The following is a 15,656-nucleotide window of genomic DNA, read 5'->3' on the forward strand; positions in this document are numbered from 1 at the left end:
ATGGTGTCCTGCATGGGGTGGGAGTCATTCTCCATCATGGATGACAGCTTAGCCATCATCCTCCTCTCTCCCACCACCTCCACTGGGTCGAGGGGGCATCCCAACTTAGTTATTTGTAGATACGTTTCTTATCTATCTTCCTTTTCTTATGCTGCTGTAATGCAACATTTTCCTATAAATCCAAATCAAAGTCAAGTTTATTGCAAAGTCTTCACATACAAGGAATTTGGTTTGGTGTTTTGGTGCATAGCAATAAAAATAGGAGAGAAAATAAACAGATAAAAGCAAGTACAGCAACACTTAAGAAAAATAAATAAAATAGAAAAATTACAATAAAAATATGGAAAAAAACATTATACAAATATTAAAAATGAAGATATGCACAGATTTGTTCAGGGATGTGCAAAATATTGTCCAAGGGATGTACAAATGGTCATATAAAAAAACAAAATAAATAAATGAATAAATAAATAAGTAAATAAATAAATACAACTTTAATATACAGTGAGCAAATCTGAGGTTAATTTTAAGAATTGTTTCATTTCCTCCTGAGGGCAAATGTTATTTGCAGCTTTTGGATATAAAACAAGGAACATTTTTATTCTGTTTCTCTCTCATTTGCAGCATTTAGTGAGTTGTCATGTCGCTTTCTTTCATGATTTCATCATTGATGTCCTTCAGCGGGGGTAAATTGGCTTTAATGTTATTGTGTGTCAAGTCAGAAAAGTCTTCTTATTTCTACACATGGCACCTGTTATCATCTGTCAGCACAAATAAGTACATTTATGTGCTTTTAATTGAAAATGTGATGTCTTATGGTATAAGTATGTCTTCTTCATCATCACAAAGTCTGGGGAAGCCCTGTGATTACCCAGAGGTGCTGTCATATTGTGTATACCACGTTGTTCACCACTAGATGGCGATCTAAGACTATTTCTTTAAAAGAAAAATACTTTTCTGCTTGGAAGAGGAATGAGATCAGTTTCACTGTCTGACTCATCCCCTTTCACATTGCCAGCAAATAACAAAAAAAGATAACATGTAACTTAATACTGAATAGAAAAGGGCTATAGCCACACTGAGACAGAGGGAGGTTTGTTAAATATTATCACAGATGGTGAGATGATTGTTGGCTTTAGGAGGTTCAAAGAATTCAGTTTAAAGAGGAGGAAGTCTGAGAGGATTCCTTTAGTTAGTGAAGTCTTGTTCATTGCATCTTCCTGATCCATGAAGTATGACACATCTGCATGTGCAGTTCCAATGTTTACATCAGTATTTGTTGCCTTCAGCCGTGAAAGAACTTTTGAGATCCTATACGAAGATAAAAGTAGTCATACCAAAACGAGTCAAGTACTCCAACACACTTGACACACGATAAAAGTTTTCGTTAATTGCATTCTGCAACCTCACCACTAAATGCTGCCAAATCCTACACACTGCACCTTTAAGTAGCAAATGTTCTGAAATAAATGTGTATAAATGGATTAAATAAAAAAACAAAACAAAAAAAAAACAGGCTGTGTTTAAAAAAACTGATGCACATTTTGCATAGTAGAGGATCTTCTCGCAGGGTGCGGTTGTTTTCTGTTGGTTGGTAATTGCATGATGTGTCCTTTAAAAAGAGAGCTGACAGCTGACATGCAAACTCTGATGAAGACTTCCCCTCAGCAGGTTTAGTCAGCCTGTTGATTGTAAATAAAATACACCGAAAACATCAGTACATGAGGTGATTCTTGGTTGTTTTTGATCTCTTTGTTTTGGGGAAATACAGACTATTACTACAGTAGATTCTTTGACTCACCTTATCAAAGGAGACAGGAGGGGTAATGTAGTGAAATAGAATTATGAAGTTGTATAAAATGGAAATATCTTGTATAGAAATTGAGTAATGCACTTTTCTAGGAGTAGAGACCGTAAAAGATAAAAACAAGACTATGTTAGACTCTCCGCCTCTACTGTAACATTACTAAAATGCCTCCAGGTCATCACAACAACCCTTTGTTCTCTGTTTTTATAGCAAGGTTGTTATTCACAGGTAGATTGGTGAGGTAATGTTAGGTTAAACCCCCATTGAGCTGCAAAATGAACCCTAAACTGCTGCCTGACGGCTACGTTCTTCCCCGATGCTCTGCCCATTTCCCCTCTCCCTCCAAGACGGTAATTTATACCTCCTTTGTAAAGACTATGTCTTCATGTGATGCCAACACTGTGTTTGTTTAGGTGGGGTCACCTCAGTACTCATGTTGCCACGGTATTATACCACTCCTACAGTGGTGACAGCAGTGAAACGGTAACCCATGTCTTACAACAAGCCTGACTCTGTTCATCCTTCACCTTCTTTTGAATCCATGTGTCATTATTACTTTATCTATCACTACAGATCTGACACGTTTCCAATCTCTTCAGTGCCTTGTCTGGTTTTTGAACTTTGGTATGCTTAACATATCTTGTACATTTCACATAGAAACTAAAATTATGATTGATGAAGCCCATAAATATCATTGAGTCTTTATGTCCCTCCCTAGTGAGGCCCCACCACCAGCAGCACAAGTAGCTGAATAATTGCGCTGCTTCAGATTTGGGATGACGAAGCACGCTGGAGGGATTTTAAAAGCCCTGTAATCTGCCCAGAACTTGAATGGCCATTGTGTCGACACTGGAGCCACTCATCACCTCTGGGGACCAAAGGGGGGCATTGAGAACTCCCAAGTATCTCTGCATCTGAAAAGAAGGCCGCTCCATGACTCACCCCCAGCCACTGGTTAGTCACCTCGGATACTCATTACACTGTTCCCACTTAGACAATAATCACCCGGCAGACTCAAAAGACACTAAAACGTTGAGGTATTAAAGTTCAGAATGATGAAGTGTTAAGATAAAAAAAAGCAGCACAACTTTTGTGTGCGAGTATCATTTTGGTTACACCACGCTGAGTGATCGTTCTCCAGCCATCTGAGTATCAGTGTGAGAAATGTCTTCTTGGCAGTGCATGAAAGTGGAAGGAGGCAGCGTCACGGGGACGAGTGAGACTGTATTTCCACACCTCCTGACAGTATCTGGTGTATCTGCTTTGTGCCAGTTCAATAGCTGCCGTGTTGAAATCTGGGCAGCAGCAATGCAGATGGATGAGGGTTTGTATAGCTGAGCCAAAGCCGGGGAGTAAACCTGCAGGTAGCAAACTCCGGGTGAAGTCAGGATGTGGTTGTTGGTGAGAATATACAAGCTGAGCCACGCCCGGAGGTGTTGCTCTGTAGGAAAGTCGGTCAGTTGGTCCACCACTTTGGTGCAGACTAAAATATCTCAACAAATAGACAAAAAGACTTTTTTGTGCAGACATTCATCCAACAGTGGATCAAATTCTTCACTTCTTCACTGGATTGGCACAAAGTTTGTCATTCATGGTTCCCAGACAACGAATCCTACTGACTTTGGTGGTCCCCTGACCTTTCCTCGAGCACAGTGATACTCAATTGGGGCAAATATGGCCCATGATGGCAGGTGGCCCGCCGACCATTTTCTAATTCATAATGAAAATAAATTGATCATTTATTTATTTTGCACACACGTAAAAAATCATAAAATCCAGATTATGAAAACAAAAAAAAGATACGTGTCAGGAGAGGTCAGGAAGCCACAGGCTTATGCAACGGACCTCCCCTCAACATAAGGAAAAAAACAAACAATAACAAAAAAAGCGAAAGCATAAGAAAACTAAGCTTACATAAGTTAGAAAAATACGACAAAAAGTATACAAAATAAACTGAAAAACTGAACAATCAGTAGACAACAATCCAATAAAAACAAAAACAAATAACTATATGAAAAAGAACAGAGAAAAAAACAAAGAAGAGAAATATATATATATATATATATATATATATATATATATATATATATATATATATATATATATATATATATAAATACAGACACATAAACCCATATACTGTACATACATATACACATACACCAAGAAATATATCAAGAATAAATAATTAGACATTTTCTAAGGATACTGAGTTCCTGATAAGATGTATTTATTTATTATTTTTTTGTACTTTGAATATAAATAAGGTGCCAGGGTGCTTAAAAAGCATCCAAATAGACTAATGGAGCTTTTTTAAATTGTATACTTTTTAATTGCCAGGAGAGGATCAACCGACAGAGGTCCAGACTAAGACCCGAATGTCCTCAAAGAGATGAGTTATGGACCTTCTAATGTTTATTTATTTTATATGATAAATAGTATAATGTTTTGTTTATTAACTGACCACTGGCCACCCTTTTGCATAAGTGGCCCCTGGACAAAGCCACTCTAGCATCATCACAAGGTTGAAATAATTTGTGGCTGGAAATGAAATCGTGACAATAATTGTATGGCTTACTATTAAATTTGGTTCAGACATTTAGCATCTTGCATCCCCCTTCAGGATGAATCATGACAACTTATGGGCTGATTTCTTTGCATGTTATTGGTTTGCATTTGATGATGCTGTTATCACCTGTCATATGTTGATACAAAAGGATTTTAACTTCCTTCTGGCTGAAAATGTTAAGACCCACTGGTTTAGTAAAAATACCACAGCCACCTCCAGCCAACCACATGGCCTTGTGGGACTTTGGTGCCCCACTAAGCCACAGATATGGGCTTTCAACGCCAGTCTGGCTGTGATCACACTCCCCTGGAATTCCTGGGTACGCCAGCACTCCCAGTCCTGATTATCGCTCCTTTCACAGCGATTACATTTTTGTCTGAGTGATTGCCGAGTTATTCTGGTGAGGAAGCTACACACCAGACTGGTTAGTCAACGGGAAATTTGAGAATTCAAGTTTACATTTCTAGATTAAGCTCTCAGATACTTGCAAGGGACGATGAAATGACTGTTTGATGCTGAATTTCTCCCGCGTTAAACACTGTATGTATCATGTTTCTCCTCTCACCTATAAGAATGTGACATTGAAAAAGCCAAGAAAACATTTCTGAACTCGTCTCCAGGGTCAAACAGTAAGACCTGCAGACCTCGGAGGAGATTGGATGCTGGAATGAACATCCTCAGCCAACAAGCCCGTAGGCCCGAATTTAAGAGGTGCTCACCATGAAGTACCATGTTGAATTATGGATTTAGGCCTCACTCACACACACACACATGTTGCAGCTGAAGGTGAAACATGTGAGAATATAGCTCACATTTGATTTGTTGAAAGTAGAAACAGGTCGGTGTGTGATAAATAGTGTCTAGCGAGGAAAGAAGAAATGTGAGCCAAAGTGAGATGTTCAGACTGGAACTGGAACACATTGTGATGAATCATTGTGAAGGAAAATGCAGGAATCATCTTGTGTTTTAACAGAATGGGAGACTCTAGCTTTTGGTTGTAGCACTTAAAGGTTCCCTATTCAGAGCATTAATAAAGCAGCAAACATCTATTGTCTATGTAAAGATATAGAGGAGTAATGTCTACCTGAGCAGAGAATGAAGTCTCTCTCCCTCTGTGTTGTAATCTGAGTTTCTCTGTGCTTTGTTGATTTGCAGGGCCGGCTGTGCATGCTTTTAGTTTATGTTAATGCCTGTGAGCATGCTCCACTGGCTAGCTCACGGCCGCCGCTCTGCATTGCTTTCATATGGCGGTTGGCGACTGGTTCCCCCCAAGTTAACACTGTTAGCTCTGTCAGCAGTGTTGCCTTTGTTTTCACTGTTAGCGCTGTTAGTATCATTAGCTGCGATTCACTGGCTCAGCCGTCGCCATGTTGAGAGCCGTGCGCTGGCAATAGAAATGCTCCCAATCTCACATTTCAACGTATTCTTATATAACGGTTCGTATGATGTCTTACAAAAAAGTTGTTCCTCCTTTTTCATTCGCTTTCCTACGAATGTCCAGCAACATGTGTCAATTTCTGCTCGTTACATGCACACAGTCTTTTCAGAATAAACTTCCGTCTTCACAGGAAACAATTTCCTTAGGTTTAAGCAATAAAACTACATAGGTACATAACTTATGTGACAAATAAACCAACGTTGACTTCTGGTTTCACACGGGGTACGAACGCCGGTCTCCTGGGCAAAAGTCCGGTATTTTTTCGTCCCACCCGTCCACCCCGACGTCCCCCCCGACGTCCACCCTGACGTCCTCCCTATGTGGCATTCCTGGTTCACGTTAATTACACACAAATTGATTGCATTACTTTTCGTAGGTATAGCTACGAACAGTGTATGAGACAAGCCTCCACATTTAGCACTTTTAAATCAGCTTGATGTTTCTTATTTTAGAAATATTAACGTAAACTTGATATTTTTAAACAAAATTTGTGAAATAAAACTCCATGTGTGCACGTACCAGAGGACATCCAGATCACATGGGAGAAAACCGTCTGGGTCAAAGGTTCAAGGGTCACAGCTGGGCCCTCTTCTTTTTCTCTTTCTACACTCAAAGGATGTAAAAAGGAAAATATCTACACTAAGCTTTAAGAAAAACATAAATTTTTACTCAAATGTTATCATGCCATTTATAAAATGTGTCACTGGGTGCTGCACAGATCTTCAAAAATGTTTCCAGTTTTTGTGGGAATACAGGAGGTTGGAATTTACACATGTTTTTTCCATAATAGGTCAGTGATGTTCAGATATGATAATTGAAGGCATCTATAGTGTCAGTGCAACAAATCTTAAATGGTTTAGCCGTGTTTATGAGGGGTAATATCAGCCAGGAATATAGAAACATAATGAGTTGACAACAGACATAATGGGCTGCGAGCAACCATTGGCTTCATCCCAGTGTAAACCTGCTCAGAAAATGGGTGAAGGATGAATCATCAGACTCCTTTTCTCCAAGGCTCCAGTTATTTTGTCCTCTTTACACCAGTTTATGTGTTTCTGTGTGTTTTAGTTGGATAGAAGTGGTTTCCAAATGGCAGCGCTGCCATAAATTCAGGCTCTGTGAAGTTCACGTTGCCACGTTTTTATGGAGCTTTTATGGTTCACAGAGGAACTGATTCAATTCTGTCATGAATCATGATTACTGAGGCTGCTGTGGCATTTAGAAATGATCTTGTTAGCTGTCTATCCCTGTCAGTCAGCTTTGATTTACAACTACTTTTTTATTACTACTTTGTTTTTTATATTCCTTTTTACTGATGCAGTTTATGTGGCTTGTTGTGTCCTAATTTAAAGCATTTTCCTCTTGTATATTTAATCATTTTGCAGTTCATATGAATATAGATATGGCTTTTTTCAGACTTTCACATTTTGATCGCTGCACCAGCAGTTCAGACTTCCTTTGGCCAAACAGTACTCGGATCTGAGAGCAAAATAAACAAGCAGGTGCTCCTGAAATGAACAAAATCTGGAAGATGCTGGGCACTGACGTTTTGCTTCTTTGGAACTCTATAATTGTTTTTTTATGAACTCACATATCAACTGAAGGACTAATTGTAATCTTTAATAACTGATAAGTTCCGCGAGTTGGCAGCCAATCTATGACTCACTGCTGCAGCTGCAGTGCAACAATACTTCAAAGTTAAAGCGCTTCTCTTTCATGTGGTGTTCCCATTATTTTGTCCAGCACTAATATGCTGGATGATGCGTCCATTAAAGGTGCAGAAACAATAGGGGGCGCCAACAATCCAGAAAAAGCCCAATGGTATCTAAATCATGAATTATCTGATGAGAATCCTTAATGGAGGCAGCCAAGGTATCTGAGGTGTGTGTGTGTGTGTGTGTGTGTGTGTGTGTGTGTGTGTGTGTGTGTGTGTGTGTGTGTGTGTGTGTGTGTGTGTGTGCGTGCGTGTGTGTGTGTGTGTGTGTGTGTGTGTGTGTCTGTGTGTTTGGGGGGTGGTGGGCATACTTTACCACCCGCTGTCATCTACCTCCCTGCTTACTCATTGGCCAAAACTCATTAATAGTTTAATGAGTATGGGTTGACTCAGCAGGTCAGAATGGTACCGACAGGCTTTGGTTGTTTTATCAGATGATAAGGTTGTGTGTGTGATGATACTCACTCAAGGTCTTTCAGGTATCATCCCCCCAGTTGGCTTGAAACATTGAAGTTTGCAGTTTCCTCCATCACAGAGAACATGGAACATGTCCTCTGCCTGGATATGTTGCTGTGCTCGGGACGTTTCTGGACGTCAACCGTAATAAAAATGTAGCTACAAGGTGCCAGATCGTAAGAGCGCATCCAAGAGGAAGCTACGAAAAATGGTGGAAACAGCGCCAAAAATATAGCAAAGGGACAAAGCTCGTTCTAAAACAAGAGTGAATCTGGGGTTGGCTTTCTTCTGCTGGCGAGCACCCTAAGGCTGCATTCACACCAAATCAGGTGTTGCAGCGATTAGCGCAGGGTTGTGTGGCGGTGTGGGAGAGTCACTAATTAATGGCCCGTTAACAGCAAGTGACTGCACGGCGATTAGTGTCTCTTTTTTGAGCCGGGGAGGAGGGGCCAACATTGAATGTTGTGTTTACAAACCGAAAACATATTTAATCATACTCATTGTGCCTTTAAGTAAAAGTGTCAATACCACAATGTAAAACTGCTTCATTACAAGTAAAGGTCCTGCATTCAAAATCATACAATGACTAATGATAAATAGAATTATACAAAAACATAAAAGTGCAGAAAAACTAACTAAAAGTAACTGACTGAATTCAAACTGTTCTCCATCAGTGAGGAAACGTTTAGCCACCTTTCAAACCTTCAGGGGGTCAGTGTTTGATACTAAAAAAAACACACATTTTTAGTTGGACTATCACCTTACGTGCATGTACATGCTTGCAGATATGTGTGTGTGCGTACATGCAAGTGTGTAATGTGAGTGTACGAGGTGTGTGTGTGTGTGTGTGTGTGTGTGTGTGTGCGTGTGTGTGCGTGTGTGTGTGTATGTTTGGTTTCAGCGGTCCCTCTGACTGACACACATACCAATGCTGCTGAATCACCGATGACTCCCGTTCAAAAACCTGCATCCCGTTTAACTTTTAACTGTGATCCTATCAACGGCTGCACCTGTCCTCTCTTTGATCACGCGTGTGGCTGTGTTTTTAGCATGTATCACTTACAACAGGAGACAGGCAAACACACACAGACACAAATGCCCAAACTGACACCGGTAGAGAACATAAAGGCTGCTGGTGTTGACTTTAGAGGGGGCTAGAAACAGGGAGTGGAGAGGTTATTATCTAATGAATACTCAGATTGCATTAACTTTATGCATATTTATAATAATATCAGTCATTTTTCATAATGGTTTCATGTGGTTTAAAACAATGTCAGTCATTCTTACTTGCGTATTTAACACAGAAACATTTTTTTTTCATATCGCGTTAACTTTGACAGCCCCAGTAGAAACACAATATTGGTTACTAAAGTTACTGCATTCGTGACTTTGTTAAGTAATGTAAAATGTCTTTTGTGTTACATGCATACATAAGGCTTTACTGTGTCAAAACACAATATTAAACTCCGATCAGAGGAGATCAGTAGCTCTAGTGAGTGAAGGACTGGGAGTGAAGGGGGATGAAAGACGAGACAAGCCTGGTGTCGCAGCGAGATGGATGCTCAGAGTGAGATGCAAAGACAGACATGCCTCATGCTCGTGTTAGCTGAGGCTTAACATGGATTTCACTGGGATGATTTAAGCCTCTGGGCAGTGATACATCAGCGAGGTGGGAGATAACTTCATCTGATCATCCGTGTTGTCCTTACGGCCTGGAAAATTCCACCACAGACTTCTTACCAGTATGTCTATTTCTCTCAACCTAACTACTTACAGGACCTTCAGGTGTGAGGAAACAAATTTAAAAGTTTTCAGGACGTTTTAATTCTCCCTAGAATCACATTAAGACAAGTATAAGACAATGACAACTAACAACAACATCCTTATTCAGACTTTAAGTATCAAATTTTGGCTGTTGCGTTTTGGCCGTCGCCATCTCATTTTCTCATAGACTTCTATATAATCAGACTTCTTTTTGCAACCAGAGGAGTCGCCCCCTGCTGGCTATTAGAAAGAATGCAGGTTTAAGACACTACAGCGTTGGCTTCACTTTTCAGACCCGGAGATCGCCGCCTGGTATAAAACAAAAAAAGGGTCCGTGTTTAGAAAAATTGATGCATAGTTTGCATAGTGGAGGATCGTCTCGCTGTGGGTGCAGTTGCTTTCTGTTGGTTGGTAATTACACGTGTCCTTTAAAAAGAGAGCTGACAGCTGTTATACGTGCTCTGATGAAGGCTTCACCTCAGCAGGTTTAGTCAGCCTGTTGATTGTAAATAAAATCCACACTAAAGATCAATGCACCAGGTGATTCTTTGCTGTTTTTGGTCTCTTTGTTTTGGGGAATCACAGACATTACTACAGTAGATTCCTTGACTCACCTCTCAAAGCAGACACTGCGAGCCACACCTGCTGTGTATCGCTGCAGGCAGTAAAACCCACGTACTTTAAACAGTATGTTTCTCTGGAATTAAGAAAATAATTCAAATTATACAAAATTGATTGTGTACAGTGGAGGATTTGAAAGCCCCAGGGGGGCATTACATCTAACATTTAACACATGAAAGATCTTGCAATCTGATTGCCTAGAAATGTAATAACACATTATATCTTCTTCTTCCATATTATATATATTTTCCTAGCACTTAAAGTGATTATTCTAGTCAAGGGAGGTATTGTATTTTTGTTATATTTCACAATTATTACTCTTTAGGATACAAACTTCAGCTAAAAGCATCAAAAAGTATATTCAAAACACCAATATCCAATCAAATCAAACATTTTCAACCTTTAATCATGTTTTTCTGGAACAAGAGAATTTTTATTTGTGCCATAAAGCATTAGACTTTGTGCCGTAAAGGAATTATACATCTTGTTGGCACACAAAAAATGGATTGTAAAGGCTACTGATTCAAAGTATTCTCATACCACGTTTCTTATGATATCTTACAAAAAAGTTATTCCTCCTTTTTTGTTCGTTTTCCTACAGATGTCCAGCAACACGTGTAAATTTCCACTCGTTACATGTGTACAGTCTTTTCAAAATAAACATCCGTCTTCCCAGGAAACAACTTCCTTATGTTTAGGCAAAATCAACTTAGTTAGGTTTTGGAAAAGATTGTAGTTTGGCTTAAAATAACTCTGGAGGTGTTGTTACTCAAGTACGTTAGTTAGGTGACCAACCTTCTCTTTATTTTGTAGTGATTTATTGATGCTAACATGCTAGATGTAGCACCTTTAAAATCTCTTTTTTTCACAACAGTTTTGGAGGATCAGTGGCCACAGAGAGGCCTCAGATTTCAGTCTTTCAAGAGTAGAGTATGTATTCAAATATAACCCCAAAGTCTGACTTCTCTCACTTCTTTATTGTGCGACTTTACAAAACTCCCGGGTCGCCAAGCAACTGTGAAAGGACAACCTGTCCAAAAAGCCATGGTCACGGCTCAGTTCGACAGAGGGAGGGGGGAAAGTCTAGACCGCAGTACTTATAGGGATCACAAGAAGAGAGGGGAACTAGAGGTGAAGGGTCAGAGGTCACCACCAGCCAGTGGGAACAAAAAAGAGTGACTTTCTGTTAACAAAAGGCAGAAACAAAGGGCAAGGACTGTGTGCTCAAAATGTTGCACAAGCATGGAGTGTGTTGACCCGGTGTGAGGACAAATAATCATCTCTCTTTGTCTAAAAGTTTTTATTTTAGACCTTTAAAACTTTGAGGTTTTCCAAAATCTACATCAGCGTGTGATTTCATCTACAGCATTTAATCTTATTGTTCATTGCGACAAGGAGGCATTTTGGACTAAGTGGCTGCTGCACGTCAATTTCACAATACCCACCATATGGAAAGTATGATGTTGGAATAAACTATGTGAGTACATAGTAATTTACACAATGGGTACTTGTAATTAAAGTTCTATACAGCCGTGCTTTACGTTTGCCTCAAGGACAGGTTAGAGCCGTTTGTCTCGAACGTTAAAAAAAGAAGCAGTTGCGGGGTCTGTGGGGGGTACTATTATTATTATTATTATTATTATTATTATTATTATGAATAATAATAATAATTTGTGATTAAATAAATAAATAATTTAAATGTTATTATATTTATTTTTTTATCATATATTTTTTGTTAAAAATAATTAAACTACTATTATATTTTAAATGTTATTATCATTTTAATTATGATTACTAATTAAAAAAATTAAAAATAATTATTTAAATATTAGTATATTTATTATTTTTTAATCATCTAATATTTTTTAAATCTTTTAGAATTATAATATTTTAAATGTTATTATTATTATTATATTTTTTCAATTAATGTTTAGTTTTAAATTATGTACATTTTGTTCAAATTTTAAATCTTTTTTTTTTTATAAATATTATGAAATGCCATGTAATAATTTCCAATGCATATCTTTAAAACCCATACAATTTGATCACAAAAAATAAAAAATAAAAAAAAGCAGTTAACTCTGATAGTATAGCTTTATTACACCGACAAAGTTGATTTGACATTACATAGGAACATGTACCTTCAGGATTTTTTATGTACAACAACATCATACATATACACACACAGAGAAAACAGACAGTGTTGAGCACAGACAAAGTGGTGGAGAATCACATGATCAAAGTGACAGCAGTCTTTGAGTATCGTGCGAGGTGGCGGTTTATTCAACCCATTACTGTTTGCATGGTGATCTAGCTGTAATGATCAGGAGCTAAATGAGCATCCGCCCACATGTTTATCAGACAGACTCCGCCTGCTGCAAACCCACACAGATCCTCAAACCATCCCTTCGCTTTATTTACAAAAATGGCAGTGGTTCGTCTAGAAAACAAAAAGGTTGATTAGGTGGCTTTGTTCAAAGTTGGTGTTCACTATTCACTCACCGCTGGTCGTCCAACTGGACCAGATTTACAGAAGAGGCTCATCATCAATACAAAAATATAGTACAGCAATTTTCTTGTCATAGCAAACATTCATACCTGTCCGTCAATGGCCCAGTCACATCAGCAGCCATTCAGATAAAAAACAAAAACATAATCTGATACACAAAGCAAACATAAAAGGGGGCGTTGACCTCAGCAGTGGTTTTGCAAGTTTTAGCACATATGCAACAAATTCTGTTTAATTTGAATCACAACTAAACACTTAAATCAGGCTTCTGTGTTTTAGAAAATTTCTGTATACAATTTATGAATACAGGTTCCCAAAAATAAATGCTCAGGGGCCTCAGCAACTGGCATTCATTTATTCAATCGCCCATAGTCAATATGATCATCAATTGGGACATCTCTACATTACATTATGACGTAATGTAGTACACACTTAAAAGAAATCTATCTTTACGTAACTTTACATAGACTTGATGTTGACTGTGATGAAATGAATGGAAGCCAGTGGCTGCAAGAAAGGAATAAAAACGGTATAACATGTTTTTAAAAGTGGTCAACTAAAGTGTAAATTGTACACAAGTTGAAGTTAAGTCGCTAAAATTTGCAAACACACACATGGTACGGCCTTGTAACATATTTCTTCATAATGACTTAAAGCACAGTCGTCATAAAGATACAATGATACACAGCTGTCACTGATAGTAACATAACAACAGACTGAAGCCAGATGAACACAGGAACCCTTTCAGGTAAAAACTGTAATTGAAGCTCTTAGTGAACTCTTTGTTGAAATTTTGACCAAACTTTCCTTGTAGTGTGTAACATTTAGGTGGATCTATTGGCAGAAATGGAATAAAGTAGCTTGGCGATCTACTATGGATTTATGGAGCGCATTCTCCAAGCGGACAGTATATACACTACGTAGTTCACGTAGCGTCCATGGTGTCCGCAGCTGTCAGTGCACGGACATGAGCTGACGTGGAATCGTGACAAGGAAACATTTGGATCTTTCATACTCCGTTTGTGTTTCTTCTTGCGGCAAACAGACACTCTCAAAGCTCTTCAAGTTCTACATTTTCTCTGCCCGTCCACATCTGCGTAGATTTGGATGTGTGTGGGCAGGCGAAAACCAGCCGTTTGATGGTGCAAACATAAATCACGTTTAACCGAGACTTAAGCGACAAGAAAACCTCAAAGCTTTCAGGTGGCTGCATGTTGTCAGAGTTGTACTGTTTTGACATGATGGGACAAAATAAAAGGTGTTTCTGACCCTTTTCACCTGGAAACATCTGGGGATTTCACACAGGTGAGTCACGGCGAGGCTGCAAGACATTTTTTTTTCTCCAAGCATATCAAAAGCTAATATGTAATTATACAAATAAAGCATCCAGTGAACTGCACACAGGCAGCAGGTTTTGTTTTTCACATCCCACCTTACACCTACGCTGCTCTTCCTCTGTTACCTGCCACCATCGACCTCCACAGCGCCTATTTACCCGAGGCGCCACAATCTATCAAAGCAGGCTTCATTCTCTCTTGAGTGCAGGCGCGTGAGGAGGTGGCGTGACATTTTCTATACGACACAATACATGGCCATTTGTCAAACATTCACATTAGAGACAGAGAAAAAGGTCCGAGCCACCTCCGCGTATCGAAGCACACGATGCCACCCAGAGAGGAGCAGGAGCAGTAAATCTATCCTCTCCCTGTGTGGGTACAGCAGTCAATGAGATGTTTGATGAATGGTGCTTCTGAGACAGTGGCTTTGTTCACCGGGGATCTTCAAGGAGGAGTTCCTGTGCCTTGTAATTGTCTTGTAGAGGACGCAGGATGCTTGACCTCGTGCTCCCCGGCGTCGATGAAAGGTCAGAAAAGTCGATAAGGTCAGCCCTATAGTTCACGGAGGACTCTGTCGTTTGGCGATGTTTGTAGACGATCTATGTACATTGAGTGAACAGTCAAAGCTCCAAAAACTGTGTTTTTCCTCAGCATACAGTGTCCAGTGTTTAGCAAGTAAATACAGTAGTTCTTCATCACCTCACTGCGTTCTTCCTTGCTCTTTATCTCAATCATCTGAGTCTTTTTTTCCCCTCTATTTTCCTCTCTCAGGTGCAGCAGATTCGCTCCACATGGCAAAAGAGGGGGGACTGGGTCGGCAAGGACGTGGAGAGAGGGTCGGATGAGGAAGACGAAGAGGAGGAAGCGGTGCGGGTGGTGGTGGTGGAGGAGGTGAGGAGCGAGGGGTAAGGGCTCATCTTTTCGATGTTGACGTAGGTGGTGTTGAGCAGGACGTAGTGCTCGCCGCTGAAGCTGGAGAAGATGGCGGAAATGCGCGACACCAGCTCGGAGAAGGTGGGCCGCCGCTCCGACTTCGGATGCCAGCACTCGATCATCACCGTGTAGCTGGAGGGAGAGGAAAGGAGAGGGTCTTTTTCCAGCTACTCAAATCTGAATGTTTACTGGTTTTCTCTGTTTTATAAGACTGAATATCTTTTGGTTTTGGACAGAATTTTGGGCTCTGGGAATTTTTTTTCAGTACTTTACGCCATTTTATAGACTAAACTATTCATCAGCTAATCAAAAAAGAAAGTCCAAAGATAACCTGATAATTAAAGGGGACATATCATGCGCATTTTTCAGATTCATACTTGGATTTTGGGTCTCTACTAGAACATGTTTACATGTTTTAATGTTAAAAAAAACTATTTTTCTCATCCTGTCTGTCTGAATATACCTGTATTCACAGCTGCTCTGAGTGAAGTGGTCTTGTATGAGAGAG

General features: G+C 39.5%; 1 protein-coding gene across 3 annotated transcripts in view; it reads right to left on the reverse strand.

Moving 5' to 3' along the window:
* Window positions 1–5,842: 5,842 nt before the first annotated feature.
* met (MET proto-oncogene, receptor tyrosine kinase) overlaps window positions 5,843–15,656 on the reverse strand; it is an 89,647-nt gene continuing 79,833 nt past the window's right edge. For 2 of the 3 annotated variants that reach the window (XM_074633662.1, XM_074633661.1), the window contains one exon: window positions 14,059–15,280. In XM_074633662.1, coding sequence (XP_074489763.1) covers window positions 14,983–15,280 — 298 coding nt within the window. In that variant the 3' untranslated portion in view covers window positions 14,059–14,982. Of the gene's footprint in view, window positions 5,859–14,058; window positions 15,281–15,656 lie in introns of those variants that run through there. The other variant, XR_012593665.1, reaches the window with a different exon arrangement.

This window comes from Sebastes fasciatus, chromosome 4, assembly GCF_043250625.1.
Source record: "Sebastes fasciatus isolate fSebFas1 chromosome 4, fSebFas1.pri, whole genome shotgun sequence".
Lineage (NCBI taxonomy): Eukaryota > Metazoa > Chordata > Actinopteri > Perciformes > Sebastidae > Sebastes > Sebastes fasciatus.